This window comes from Syngnathus leptorhynchus, chromosome 4 (assembly GCF_054491065.1).
Source record: "Syngnathus leptorhynchus isolate UIUO chromosome 4, UIUO_Slep, whole genome shotgun sequence".
Taxonomy (NCBI): domain Eukaryota; kingdom Metazoa; phylum Chordata; class Actinopteri; order Syngnathiformes; family Syngnathidae; genus Syngnathus; species Syngnathus leptorhynchus.
This window is the reverse complement of record NC_141198.1, coordinates 15,202,950-15,217,128: the sequence shown is the minus strand read 5'-3', so window position 1 is coordinate 15,217,128 and position 14,179 is coordinate 15,202,950. Positions and strand designations below refer to the sequence as shown.

At 45.7% G+C, this 14,179-nt stretch overlaps 1 protein-coding gene across 4 annotated transcripts; it reads right to left on the bottom strand.

Annotated features, from left to right (window-relative positions):
- Positions 1-109: 109 nt before the first annotated feature.
- Positions 110-13,856, bottom strand: LOC147058367 (ral guanine nucleotide dissociation stimulator-like). Of its 4 annotated transcripts, none has more exons than XM_085909206.1 (18): positions 13,338-13,856; positions 7,920-8,224; positions 7,722-7,796; positions 6,940-7,133; positions 6,630-6,754; positions 6,255-6,470; positions 5,979-6,082; positions 5,811-5,895; positions 5,106-5,183; positions 4,931-5,017; positions 4,734-4,766; positions 4,442-4,563; positions 4,283-4,378; positions 3,807-4,026; positions 3,635-3,709; positions 3,252-3,536; positions 3,045-3,159; positions 110-2,949 (listed from the first exon to the last, which is right to left on the bottom strand). In XM_085909206.1, exons 1-18 carry the CDS (start codon positions 13,356-13,358, stop codon positions 2,774-2,776), a joined length of 2,412 nt encoding a protein of 803 aa, XP_085765332.1. In that variant the 5' UTR covers positions 13,359-13,856; the 3' UTR covers positions 110-2,773. The 4 variants fall into 4 exon arrangements, with proteins under 4 accessions (XP_085765332.1, XP_085765331.1, XP_085765330.1 ...); XM_085909205.1 differs by lacking the exon at positions 13,338-13,856 and adding an exon at positions 10,181-10,344; XM_085909204.1 differs by lacking the exon at positions 13,338-13,856 and adding an exon at positions 8,705-10,332.
- Between the last annotated feature and the right edge of the window lie 323 nt (positions 13,857-14,179).

Genomic DNA, 14,179 nt, shown 5'->3' with positions numbered 1-14,179 from the left:
AAAAACTTGTATATTCAAATCAATAAATAAAGAGCGGGACACTTTTTGTACTCTACATTGTTTTTAGTCCTGCTGGAATGATGAAAGTAGTAAAGGAAGAGACTTCAAAAAGTTTGTCAGTCTTTTAGTTATAATAACAAAAAATATGGCATCCGAGCTCAGCGGAAGGCAACACGCGCACACACACACTCAAGCATCACAAAAAAGTATTGTCAAAGCGCCAACACACAAACCAACCACAGAAGCATGAGCTACACAAAGGAATACACAATTTGCCTTTTCCACACACGCACACACACACACAGTCAAGTGGCACGTCATGAGCAGATGTTAACACATCAAGTGTTACGTCAGCGGCGTGGACACTCAAGTGATGCCACACGTCATATGTTGTGGTAGAACATGAGATGGCATAACATGACATCATTTGATGTTTAATCAACTGATGTAACCATGAGATGTAAAGTTTCACGGGAAATGACAAGCGTCATGTCAAGTTGAGTGTCACGTAAACGCAACGTATTGTCATGTCAAAGGTCAGGTCGTGTCAGTGTAACATGTAAATGTCAAGCGTCATGTTACGTGTTTTGACACATCAAGTAACATGTAACAAGTGATTGTGACACACCAAGAATGTAGAATGGAAATTGTCACGTCGTGTTATGACACACAAGCGACAAAAGTTATTTCCGCAGCGTGTCAAAAGGGCGCCAAGCTTCTTGATGGGGAACGTGTAAATTCACAACTTTGTTCATAAGCAAGATTAAAAAAAAGAAGAAATCCAAAGGTTTGCTCCTGGCTTAAAAGGCAAATGACTTGTTTGACACTTATTGTTGTTGTTCACAGTGCTCCACAGGACGTTCGCAGTGACTCCCTCCATCACCATTTAGACTTGCCGCAAATAAAAGCAAAAAAAAAAAAATCCAAAATATGTCGGCAGTGGCAACAGGCAAATGTTTTGTTTTTGAGGCAGAGACGACAAACAAAATATTCTTGGACGCCATTTTCTCTGCCTTACTGCTTTCCCAACATTTCCCGTCTTGCTTGGCAGCCAGCGTCAATTTCCATAGTTCCTTTGTGTGAAGTCGGAAGAACTCAACCACGTCATTTCCTTATCTCAAGACTTTCCTTTCATCATTTCCAAAGGTAAACGTTTACATAGTACAGTGCTCAGCAGAAATAACTACAAGCCAAAGGAAAAAAGGAAAATTCTTTCCGGTGAAAAGGTTCTAGTTCTAGGTTCTAGTCATTTTTTTCTCTCCGTCTTTCTGTGTGTGTACGTCTTACTTTTTTTCCAGAATATAATTGAATTATTTTCAATTTATTTTCCATTTTTGTCAGGAATGAAAATTTGAAAACAAAATTGGAACTAAGAAAAAAAAAAAGACCAGCATTGTATTGTTTGGAGACACAGATAGAAACCCGCTTATATTTTTTTGAATTAAGTCGTAATCTCACAAGACTAAATGAAGGTTCATTGGGAGTGGGAAAGTAGCAATCGTACCAGAAAGAATTTGTAATTTTTGCTGAGAAAAATAGTTACAATATTATACGAGCAAAGTAAAAAATTTTTTTACAATAAATTAATTTTTTAACAACAAAGTAACCCTTTTTATATAAAAAGGTCTGAAAACTTTTAGGGGCAAAAAAGTCAATCTGTTTATGAGTCAAGTCAGAATTTGGGGGCGAGGGGGGTAATATTTTACAACCACATACAGTATTTTGTTTGAAGAAAAACTTCAGTCTAACAAGATTAAAGTTTCAATTTTAAGTGGACCACCAGGAACTATAAGTGGTCAATGGGAGGAGCAGAGAACATTCATGAAAAAAGGTCCTTGCTTGCTTTCCATATTTTTTCTCTTTTCAAAAAGGCCCTTTGATTGTGATCATCAGCAAAATTATGAAAAATCTTTTCATACTGATTAAGAAACACCTGACTTGACGTTATTTATGCCAAGCACTGAGCCTTTTGTCAAAGTCATTAGTAAAAAAGATTTGAAAAATAAAATAAATAAACAACAGGAGGCTTGCCTCAACAAGAATTGAGGGCTGAGTTGAAAAATTCCCCAAAAATGTCATTCAATTTCCAAACCACGGCAGCGGGTGAACTCATGGAACCGCTTGAATGAAAGATAATCAACAGCACCATCTTCCGAGAAACAACAACAAAAATCGTACAAAGCAAAAACGACACGGCACAGCTGACATACATACAAGTTGTCGAGTGGCGTTTAACTCGTGGTCTGTTGGACCATTTGTCAACGTTTCCATTGTGCCCAACGTTTGTGTGGTGCGGCAGTGGGGGGGGGGGGGGGGTTAAGGGGACGGGGGGCATCCGGCACACTGTTTTGCCCCATGTGTCAGCGCAATGACCGTGAGGAACGTCGAGATCCCGCCCACGGTATAAAAGATTCATTTGTCAATCCAGAGCATCGGCAGGTTGCTGTGAAAAAAAAAAAAAACGTCATCCTGGCATCCCAGACATCTGGATCCTACCCACGGGACAACATCTCTTTGCCCATGTGTCATCATCGAGGACTAGAATGTTGTAAAAAAATTCAAAAGTGCAACGACATCCTATCCATGGGACAATGTTTGTTTGACCATGCGTCAACACAAGGCCAGGATGCTGTTTAAGAAAAAAAAAAAAAAAAAAAAAAAAAAGCATCCAAAGTGCGACGGCTTTCCCGGCTTGGCCCGTAAAATGAGGTCCCGAGCTTCCCGAGGTCAAACTAAGTGCTAAGGTGCTCCTGGTGGCGCTCTTTAGCGCTCTTCAGAAAATGCCTTTGGCGATCTTCAGTCCTTTCTGCTTCATGCGCGGCAGCGTGGAGCTGGCCACTGTCTTGACGCGCACGGGTCGCGCCAGCCCGCGCTTCTTCAGCACAAAGTCGTAGTTGGCGCTGGAGTTCATGGCGTAGAAGACGTTGGCGTTGTCGGGAATGCGGAGCTCTGGACACAGGAGAGACGTGATCACCTCCAAAAATTGCCACAGCATAGTTGTGTTGCTAGTCGTAAACTTGTTAAGGTAGTTGCGGAAAGGGTACCTTTGTCTTCTGAGATCTTCTGCACCAGCTCGTAGTCTTCGGTTTTTTCCCTCTCCAGATTGTGTTTGATCATCGCCTTGCGGATGACGGCGGGCGTCTTGTCCTGGCTGGTCACCTGTGCCGAAGGACAAACACCGCTTGTCAAAAATCCTCGGCTAACAAGATCATGACACCGTTCCGACAATGTCATGAAGGCGCTCCGTTTACCAGGATGCTCTTGTACATGTTCCCGTTCTCCACGTCGAGGCTGACGCGGATGATGCAGCAGTCGTCCACCTGCTGGTTGTAGAGGGGCAGCGACAGCGTGGAGTAGTTGGACACGGCCGACACCGAGCGCTTGTGCGAGCGCGCCGCCGACAGAGAGAGCGAGAGCGCCGCCGCCGCCGCCGACGACACCGACGACGACGACGCCGTGCTGGAGCCCGACGCCGAGCCCGAGCTGGAGCCCATGCCCGACGTGTCCAGAGACGACAGCGACGTGCACTCCCAGAACTGCCACGCGCACGTCACATCGCAAAATGATCTTTTGAGGACGTCGCGAAGTTTAAATGTACTAAAGAAATGGTGTCGGAAGTGCAAGTGAGCGGTACCGTGGAAGTCGTGTCTGTAGCCGAAGCTTCTCTCCCCAGAGCGGAAACGGAAAGTTTCACCGAAGGCGTTGACGTCTAAAGACAAGAACAATAATTTCTCCTAAGAATGAGTCCAATTGGGAGGAAGAGAGGAAAACCCCGCTACAGTGCTGGAAGGCTTCCCGGCACTCACCTTCCTCTCGTGTCCCTCGGGCGAGTCCGAGAGGAAGCTGGCATTGACGTCCTCTAGGTCGGAGCCGCTGGAGCTGACGGAGGTGACGCTGAGGGCGTCGCCGCCGTCACCGCCTTGGTATGGTCGGAAGTGGGCGTGCTCAAAGGACTTGGAGTGGGAGCCCACGGCGCCGCCGCTTCCGGCCGCCGAGCAACCGGACGAGCCCTCGGCCAACTGACGACTGCACGCGTAAGAGACGCAACTTCAGGGCCCCCCCAAATGAAATGGTGATAAAACCGAACAGAAGCTTCTAACCACGGCTAGAATCTCTTATTTTAAAGACCGACCTCATCTTAAAACCTTATTTGTGAGCCTTTTACTTGGCTTCCAGCACAAAATTAAAACCGAAGCACTTCTCATGCACTTGCTATCCAAGTTGACGGACAACCCGTCTTTCTCAGCCTCAATTCGATGCTAACCTAACGGCGCAAACTCACTCGCTCCATCGTTTCATGATGCCTCCGTTCTTCTTGGCTCTCAACGTGTTGCCCGCCGACTCGGAGAGCGGCTCGATGTCGCACGACAGCTGGTAGCTAGGGGACAAGGAGGGAGGAAGTCAACGACGCGCCGTTACCAACGGCCACCCGTTCGGTTACCTCTCGGCCTCGCTGAGTTTCTCGGTGGAGGCGAACCACTCGCGGAAGTGCGCGTCTTGAGTGAAGCTGTAGTTGTTGGACGCCAGCTGCAGTAATTTGATTTGCGCGATTACTTCAAACTCCTGAAAACACAAGAGAAATAAACAGCTCAACTCATCGTAAAAAGTGACGTACAAATCACAAACGCAAATTAGACCGAAAAATCGAACTGCGTTTAGCAATCAGAGGAGGGCGGCCATTTTGACGCATCGAAAATGACGACGCTAAAATAAAGTAAGCTAAGCGGACGCACCTTTCGTCTCTTCTCAAAGTTGATCAGACCACCCTGGAATACACAAAAGCAAAAAAACATTCACAAACAATGAATAAAATGAATGCCAGCTTGACCGAATGTCATTTGAACATGACATTTGATCAAACAACATTTTGTAAAGGACTGTCTGAAGTGTGTGTAATCCTCTTCAAAGTAACAGATGAGGGCACACTGACCTCGGTGTAGTCCTTCATGGCCGTGTCCATCATGACCAGGTCTGTCAGGAAGGTGCCCAGGTAAGGAATTGTGCCCTGCATCACTCCCTGAACAATCCCAGTTCAAAACTCAATCCAACAGACTGGAAGCGCATGTTTGTAGTGGTGCCACGAGATAGCGCTGTGCTTTACCAACCAGGTCTCTCTGCTGCTGGTGTCTCCGCTGAGCTCGTTTGGGATTCATCTCCAAAGTCGCAAACTTAGACGTTCCTTCCTGATGGGGCCACAACACAAAAAAAAACGTACTATCAATTTTTAGTTGACTATGTTCTTCTTTGACATTTATTTTATCTGGTCTCTTTTACAAGCTGCCCCCTAGTGTTCTGATTCAGATAGCACCTAACTGCAGTGCCTTATTACATTTGTGCGATGTGTGGCAAGACTAAAAAAAAAGCAGTTTAAAAAATAACTTTTGGATTTCGAATGTCAGAGGAAAATGGATAGATTCCCGGCAATTTTTGGAGGGGAGGATCTGTGAATGTCATTATCTTAACTTATGTTTGTTATGTATAAATGTATAATAACCCCCACACACACAAAGGTCTGGGCAAAAAAAGAACTAAGCATCTGTTTCATGGGTCAGGACCTATTATGGAGTATCGGTACTTGGCGAGTACTTCGATGTTAGCCCTCCTAGCGTATCCGCCAAAAATGGTACTAGTGCATCTTCCGTGATATACCAGCACGTTGGTGGCCGATAGAGGCCAGCCCCACCCCAGGGTGTCTCCCGACACTCGGGCCCTTATCTGCGTCTGTCAGACGGGTCCGCCGTCACGTCACGTTCACGTCACAGGGGTTTCCCCTCACGCACATGTCCATGCTCGAGCGCGGGACGTCTTACCTTCACCAGCAGCTCCCGGCTGAGCGAATAGTTGTTGTCGTCGGAGAAGATCTCGGAAAGCTCGCGAAATGTGCGGAAACTCTCCCTGTGGTTACAAAAGCGATTGAGAAGCGTGTACACAAACCATCGGGGGTGGGGGTGGGGGGGGGGGGGGGGCTGAGGACGGACCTAGAGACTTCCTCCCAGGTCCTCTTCAGGCGGTGGACGGCGTTGCACTGCAGGGCGGAGAGGATGGCTCGCAAGGAGGAGAAGTTCTTCAGGATACGACACTCCTGCAGACAAGGCGCAAAGTGTTAAGACCTTGACGCACACACACACAAAAAAAAAGGCAGCAAAACTAAATAAATAAAAACAAATTTCCTACATAAAACCCTTTTTTTTTTTTTTTTGGGTGGTCTGCAGTGCGTTTGCCAGTGTCTCTGCAGGGCTGGACGGCATCCTTACCCGGGCCACGTCGATCCACCTCTCCAGGAGTCGAGCCCTCTGGTTGTGCTTGAGCGCGGCGTTACTGAGGCAGGTGCTGATTACGCAGTTGGTGACCGAGTTGAACTGGGCCACCGTGGCCCGGATGGTTGGCGCCAGGTGCTCTTTGCCCTTCTTGTCGCGCTGGGACCAGATGCACCCCAGGCAGTGGTACGGCACCACCTTCTTGAACAGGTCCTACGCAAAACAAAAACCTTGATGAGTGACTTTTTTTTTTCTTTTCACTAGTAGAACCAAAATATTCAAGCAATGACTCCTCCCTACATTAGATTTGGGCCCATTGCAGTTAAAATCTATGATCACCCCCAAAGACGCAATATTGCCAAATGTGCTCACCGCGTCCATGAGCGTGAATTGCTCGGCCACCATGATGGGGTCGAAGGAGAGGAAGCTGAAAGTGGGCAGCTCGTCCTCGAAGCCGCTCTCCTCCTGCGTGGCGAACGGGCAGCCCAGGTGTTCGCCTGACATTGCAGGATGAAGCAATTATGTTTGAAGCAAGGGCAGGCATTTCAAGACAAGGGCAACGTTTCAAACTTGCTTTCAAGAAGCCGACCTCGGACTTCAATTTACTGACAAAACGACACAAACTCACGTGACCCCAGCCCAGATTCGCCAAGAGCCCAATCTGGCATTGCTGCTCTCTTACCTTCTGTTTCGGGCTCGCGCTGCTGCCGTCTGTGGAAATGTGCCAGTAGGTTGCGGGCACGACGCTCAAGGTCAGAACCGGGGAAGTGAAGGTGGAGGTATGACAAAAGCTGGTGCAAGCAGTCGTAGCCTGGCGGAGTCCAGAAGTCCTCAGAGTACTGGTCCAGCCAGGCACCCAAGATGGACGATACCGTGCTTCAAAACACAGTGCCACGTGCTAACATGTTAGCATCATTAACTCTTCTTGACAACAAATGTTTCTACTGCCTCAAAATGAATGTGTACATGAAAGATGAGTCCAAAGATAATGTAAATACAAAACAGGCTACTACTTATGCTAACGTTTGAAAATGCAAACATTCCATGCATTAGACAATTTGAAATTCATTGAGAGAATGTACAAGAGAGACCAAAAGGCTAAATACTAGCAGGGCTGCCTATGTTAGTGTTATTATTTCTTTCACATTCAATTCAAATCTCTGACAATGTTTCAGGGGCCTCTGTGAGTGTTTACAATGACTGAATGAAATTCAAAAGAAAGATCGGAGCTACGCTAAATGCCAACAATGTAATACTAAATCGCTAACATTAGAATCTCTTTTATGTACTTAGCTGTTTGCAACTGAATATTTGTCCATGACAAGAGGAGCCCAAAGCTAAATGCTAGCATTTCTTTCACGTGAGCTATTGAACAATGTTTCCGTGTCCTCTGCGGGGGTTTTGAACATGTGGCAAATTTTGACTATTAGCCAAAACAAGGGTGAAAGATGAGCGGCGTCTCACTTTCTGAGCTCGGTGCAGTCATCCTGGCAGACGCGATGCGCCGTCGCCGCTGGAACATTCTGGAGCCTGGCGTACCTACAAAGGAAACCGGAAATTTAAGAAATATTGCAAAATAAATTCTAAATAAGATCCTCTCTAATATCTTTAAGGTTTCAAATATGGGTTGATAAGGGATAGAAGCGAGCTTAAGGTCAATACCTGTTGAGCAGCAGATCGAGCACCTGCTTGGCAGTGGCAAAGGATCGGTAAGTGCAGAGGAAGATGGTGACGTAGGTGGAGTCCTTGCCCTTGAAGGCCGTGACCATGTACTCCACCAGCCTCTCCAGGGTGCCCGCCTTGATGGTTCGCACCTTGCACGTCTCGTAGAGGCTGAGGGCGGAGTCCGTGTCCACCCCCAACCAACGCTGCCCTTTGCTGGACGAGTGGTGCAGTTGCACCTTACGCAGCGTGATGGTGAAGATGGCGTCGTCCTCCACTTCCTCGCCAATCTCCTGCGTCGAGCTCTGAAGTGGCGGAAGTTTGAAAAGAGTTAATGAAAGGCACAGACAGAAAAAGATAAAAGGGACTTCAAAATTGCAGCCAATTCAACAAACAAAAAAACATATTTTTTTAAAACATCCGTGTTCGTAATTGGATAACATTCTTAAATAATAAATAAATGCTTGTTTTTAATCAGTGACCTTTATGTATTTGTGAAATTGGTGTAGAAAGTTTTGTACTTTTTATTGCCCTTCAAGACACCTGCGGATAAGAGACTAAATGAATCGTATGGCCATTAATATTATCATACATTTTTAAAATAAAAATTATACATTTTAACACCGTTTACAGCAGTTTTGGTTGACAGTATCTACTCTGACACTTTTAGAAGTGGTTCCTAAAAGAGTCCTTCCGAAAGAGTCTATTCACAAGAAAAAACAGTAACCCCCCCCTCCCCCGGACATCCCGATACGCAGCACCATCTCCCCAGCCCGGGGCCTCACCTCCGGTAGAGGAAGGTCCGGGTGCAGCTGGGTGAAACTATGGAGCACCACGGAGTCGCACCCGTTGGACACCTCCAGCTTCACCCCGTCCCACACGTCTCGCGCCCGCCACGACGACTCGAACATCTCGACCGTGCCCAGCTCAATACCACCTCCGAAGCGAACCATAAAGAGCCCAGCGAGTACCGGGAGAGAGGGCTGCCGTCATCGCAAATAAAGCGACATCTTGAGCGGCTTGGTTCGCTCGCTTGGAAGCGACTGACAAGCGGACTTTTTTTTTTTTTTTTGTCGTTCGGCAACAAGGATAAAAGATGATGATGACGATGAAGATGATGCGTTTACGGGAATCGTGACTCAGACGGGAACATTATTAAACCACGCCCACAGAAGCACGATGTCTTCACGGCCATCGGAGATTTCGAATGTTTACGCTAATGATGTAATTGCGCGTTAATAAAGACATGAGGTCTTTTTGTAAGTGATTTATTTAAATTAACTGATTTAAATGAGCCATTCGCGGTTTCACTGTACGGTGACACATGTTTGCACTAGTTTGCTTCCCTAATGGCCAAATAAATGAAATATATTTGAAGCAATTATATTTGGAAAGAACACAAAATGTAATATGAGTTGAAAACGATGGAATAGAGCCATTGCTGGATTAGTATATATTTTTTTCTATATATTTTGCTATAAATTTAAACCTGAACTGACTCAAAATAATCAAACAGTTATACAAATTACATCATACAAAACTAAAAATACAAAAATATAGGTAATTTCAGGTAGTATGGCAACAAATACATAAAGCACAGTTCTAACTGTTCAAAAAGGTGACGATGAATCCAAAAATTGATGACTAATAATAATCATCATTGAATTTGCACAGTGCTTGGCGATTCATCGGTTCAACCACTATGGCCGACAGTGCCCAGAAACATATTTAGTATTTTTATTACTATATTGTGTGGTAATCTCAAGTGGCTAATGTGTTCTTTGTACATTTTGGGCAAATCTGGATTAGCAAAACAACTTTTGAGTTGGATTCCTCTTTAAAAAAAATAAAGTGACTCCTTTTGTTTCTTGAGAATAAATCTGACTTTATTCTCGTACTTGAAAAACTACAACGATATTTTCATTCGATTATTAACAGTAGATCTAGTCAATAGAATCTATTCTGAATAGAGCAATACTCTCAATTGTTTACTAAAATGAATGAAGGAATTACGTTGAAACGCAACAACCAGGTTGTGGAAAAACAAACAACAACAGATCAGTTCAAATCTAAGAACACTTTGTTACTCTTGCTGTTGTGCTACGTGACAAGTGACTTCGTTTTACACTTGTTTGACAGCCAAGGGTGTTAAAACTGGGGGACCCCTGCCTGCCCCCTCCTTTTTTTAAAAAAATTATTATTATTTTTTTATTGTGATCTAACATGGACGTCTCTCCGCGTTTTACCAAAGCGAGCCCGACCTGTGTTGCGTTCCCGTCAAAGTTTCCCACCGATCGGACCAGCAGTCCGCAAGTCCAGCGGCTCCAGCTCCCCATCTCCGAACCCCGAAGGAGGTCGGCCGCCACCTGCCCGCCTCCTTAAAAAGTGGGGCAAAAGCCCAAAGCGGACACCCTCGCTCTGGCCGCATGTTTGCTTTTGCAGCTGTGTCAACAAGCGTAGGAACAACACTGGGAAAAAATTAACTTGCACAGACTCGAAAGAACTCCTGCCCGGATGAAGCCTGTTAGCCCGGAAGCTAACCGCCAGGACGACACGGATGACGAGAAACGAAAGCCGGGAAGGTTCTTGCGTCTTCTCCGACGCGACCGGGTACATACAAATCACGCACGCACACATTGCGTGAACCTTCCGCCTGACTTGAAGGCTTCGCCCAGGATTGAGGCCTTCCTTACTTTGAAAGCTAAACCTGTCTGAAAATATTTCAAAACCCTAACTCCTAATTCCAAGCCCCAATTTATCCTGTCTGGAATCTCTAAATTAAAACTTTTTTTAAATGATCTAGTTCAGCCCCTCCTTTGAAACCTTAACAGTGGCTTGAAGTTAAAAACCCTTGATTTGAAATCCTAATCCTATCATGAAACCTTAATTTGACATTCCAACCAAAAGTTCGAAAGCCTAGGTCTGACCGAAACCCTTCATGGAAACCTTAACTTGAAAGCCAAACAGCTTGAATGCCTACCGAACCAGGATTGAGATGTAAAAGTGCGAGGAAAAACACTCGCGACACGTCGAAGCGCTCCTCCATATTGTTGCTGCATCAACCGCACCCGAGTACCGCTATACTGGTCTCGCTCTACCAGACCCGGTCCACTAGTGCCACCCCACTAGTGCCGGGGCCGGTATTCACATCCACACTGACTGATTGTGGCGGTTCTGAGGGGGACGCTGCAGTTCTTCCAACCTTTTTCTCCTTCTCCCTCTCTCTTCCTCTTTCTCTCTAGTCTCACCCTCTGTCTCCCTTTTTTCTCTCCACCTCCCTTTGTTGCTACGCTCTCTCTCAATCCCTTTCTCCTCCCTCCTTCTCATTCATGGTCGCTCTCTCTCCTAGCCACCTGCTGGAATGCTGTCCTCTGTTGCCATGGCGCCTCACCGCCATTCAATCAAAGGGGGCAGCAACGACGTGGTCTGCTTCCTGTTTACACAAAGTTGCGTGCAGGTAATTGACACACGGTAATGTCCGTTTTGATCGAATCCAAATATTGGCGTTTTGTGAAACTGAGGAAGTTTTTTTTTTTTTTTGGGCTCAGGTGACCATGTTGTTGTTGTTGTTTGGCATTTGTCCAACTTTGCAGCAATGCAGGAAGTGAATGTGAAAGCTGCCCTTTGTGTGGCCAAACAATCAAGCGGATTTATGAACTGCGTTATACCTTCTGCTGCCTCGCTATTCGCGGCAGGACACCTCGGTTATGGTTTCAAAGTAGGGTTTCAAGCCAAGCTTAGGGTTTCAATTTAAGTTTTCAAATATCCTTCAGAAAACTTGTGTATTACAGTGTGTATGTTTTTGTTTTTACACAAGCACGTTGCCAGTTGGTCTGATGGGGGCGACGGGGCGCCACCTCGTTCGCCTTTTGCTTCTCTTGGTCCTGGACGCTGGCGGTGGGCGGCCATGTTTGACGCCAGCACGTGGGAACAAAGAGACCATTGAGCGACCATTCATGTGCTAATGATGCTAGCCGTGTCGCGGAGGATGAACCACACATGAATGCTGTTGTCATCGCAACCAGCAGCAACGGTAACCACTGCCTGCGGTCTCACTGGCAGTAAAATTATTAATACAACTTTTATGCCAATCACAAAAGCCCAAGTTAGTGCAATTCAAGTCTAACCAGTGACTTGGCACTTGGCATGGCACCACTCAAATTGGATGTCGACCAGCATATTTTCGGACTTTGGGTGGCAGGAGTCTGTGTGAAATTTTTAACAGCTCGATCGGCCTACGGTGAGATTTATGCTGCATTCGAGGCAAGTGGGAAGTCTGACTTTTCTGACTTCCAACTTGGAAAAATGCACTTCTGAACTGGGAGGAAGTTGCAAAGTCGAAAAAAAATTAAAAAAAAGATCCCAGAGTTCTTAGACAGACTAGAATGTGACGTCACACGACAATGGCGACCTCCCGAGGACACAGTCCATGAATGGCAAAACTTAGCTTACATAAATTTAGTTATTCAAAATAACTTCTTATAAGACAACGTGATTTGTACCGTCTGCCGCTATCCACTTAAATGAAGTTAGTTGGTGTAATGAATAAAATTGTTTGTAGATATGGTATACTTTTATTCATATAAATTAGGGAAATTATAAAGAAGGTTTGTTGGAGGTCAAAGTGTGTTGCAATGAACGACAAAAACAAACAATGTACAGGAATCAGCCATTTTGTTGTTTACATTTGCCTCCAACGCATTGAGGTTGGAACTGTGAAAAACCGAGTGGGATAAATCCGACTTGGTGAAAACATCACTGGGCTTTGTGTAAAAAAAAACGAACAAATTTCAGATCTACTTTTACGACTACTTTTCGGGATCTCTTTGAGAAAGGCATCCACGACTAAAATCACCATGTATCATTACAAACAATCACCGGGTTTGGTGTAAAAGCCAAAAGCAGACAAATATTGCATCTACTTCTAGGTGCGGCGAATTTTTGGGCATTTCTGTGTGAAAAGGGTTTAGACTGACAGCGCCATTTGCTGTAGCAAACGATTGCTGGGTTCTGTGTGGAAAAACTAAGAAAAGCAAATGACAAATCTACAGCTTTTCACAGGATCTCTATGATAAAAGGTGTCCATGACTGATCACACCATGTAAGCAACTACTGGGCTCTGTGTACAAGGCAGATTTACTTTTAAGTGTGATTATTTTGTAGCATCTCTGTATGAAAGGGGTTTGACTCACAGAACCATTTGTTGTCGGAAACGATCGCAAACCAATAAATTCCAGATCTACTTTCACAACTACTAAGCAGGGTCTCTGCATGAAAATACATGAAATAAATATGATTAAGTGACAGAATGTATTTTTTTAAAAGCAGTCAGCGGTCACAGGTAATATGCTACATGCAAATGAGCCCTGGCTCCAGGTGTACTCTCAGGGACAAAATGTACCATTTTTCGCATCCTACCTGTTTTTCCAGCATGATCATTCTCTCGCTGTCATGACCTTCATGAGTGTGTTGAGGCGCACCTTCATTCGGCCAGTCAGACAGTCAGTCGCTGCCCTCGGTTAGCATCCTCACCGAAAGAAAGGGGGGGGGGGGCGAGCTAACTAGCTTAGCCGTGATGCTAATCGACAGCTACCGTGTTTAAATGTCCTCTTCGCCGCTAGCATGTCTCCACATTTGGGGCGAAAAGTAAAAAACAGCTAAAGGGATAGCTTAGCGTCGTTAGCTGGCTAAAGAGCAAGCGATGGTGTTTATTTGTCTCCTCCCGCTGTCATCCGAAAACAACACGACATCGACGGCGGGGGTGAAAAAATGTCTTCCAGCGTCGGTTCTCCACACCAAACCTCCATCATCATCACCGCCGCCGTCGTAGTCATTTTCGCCGCTGACGAGTAGTCACCCCCACTGGATGCGGCGATGGCTCCGCGCGACCGTGGATGCTTTAATGGATGCTGGGGAAGGCGGAGGCGAATCACTGCTTTCGTGACAGGGAGCTGCCGTGAACGATGCTCGTGAACGTCACACACGAAGGACGAGCGCGCGTACATACAGTGTAGAAAATTTGGAGGAGCAGTGAACGCACCGCTTTATTCTGTCAATCAGCTATAAGCGGGATAAGGATATGCGTTTATATGTATATATCGTGATCCCCCCCCCCCCCCCCCATCGTCAAAATTATCAACATTGTTGGAAAATTCTACGAGTGCGGTGGAGCAATTTAAATCAACCCACTAAATTATGAATCCGTGGGTGCCGTACTGGTATATGTCTAGCTCCTCTGTGCATATAGTATGCATGAGTGT

Excerpts from the sequence above, each read along its gene's own strand:
- LOC147058367 (XM_085909204.1), bottom strand. The coding sequence starts at position 8,872 with ATGGTTCGCTTCGGAGGTGGTATTGAGCTGGGCACGGTCGAGATGTTC. Across the intron at positions 8,225-8,704 it reads CGGACCTTCCTCTACCGGAG|AGCTCGACGCAGGAGATTGG; the intron begins GTGAGGCCCCGG and ends CCGCCACTTCAG. Across the intron at positions 4,379-4,441 it reads AAACTCAGCGAGGCCGAGAG|CTACCAGCTGTCGTGCGACA; the intron begins GTAACCGAACGG and ends CTTGTCCCCTAG.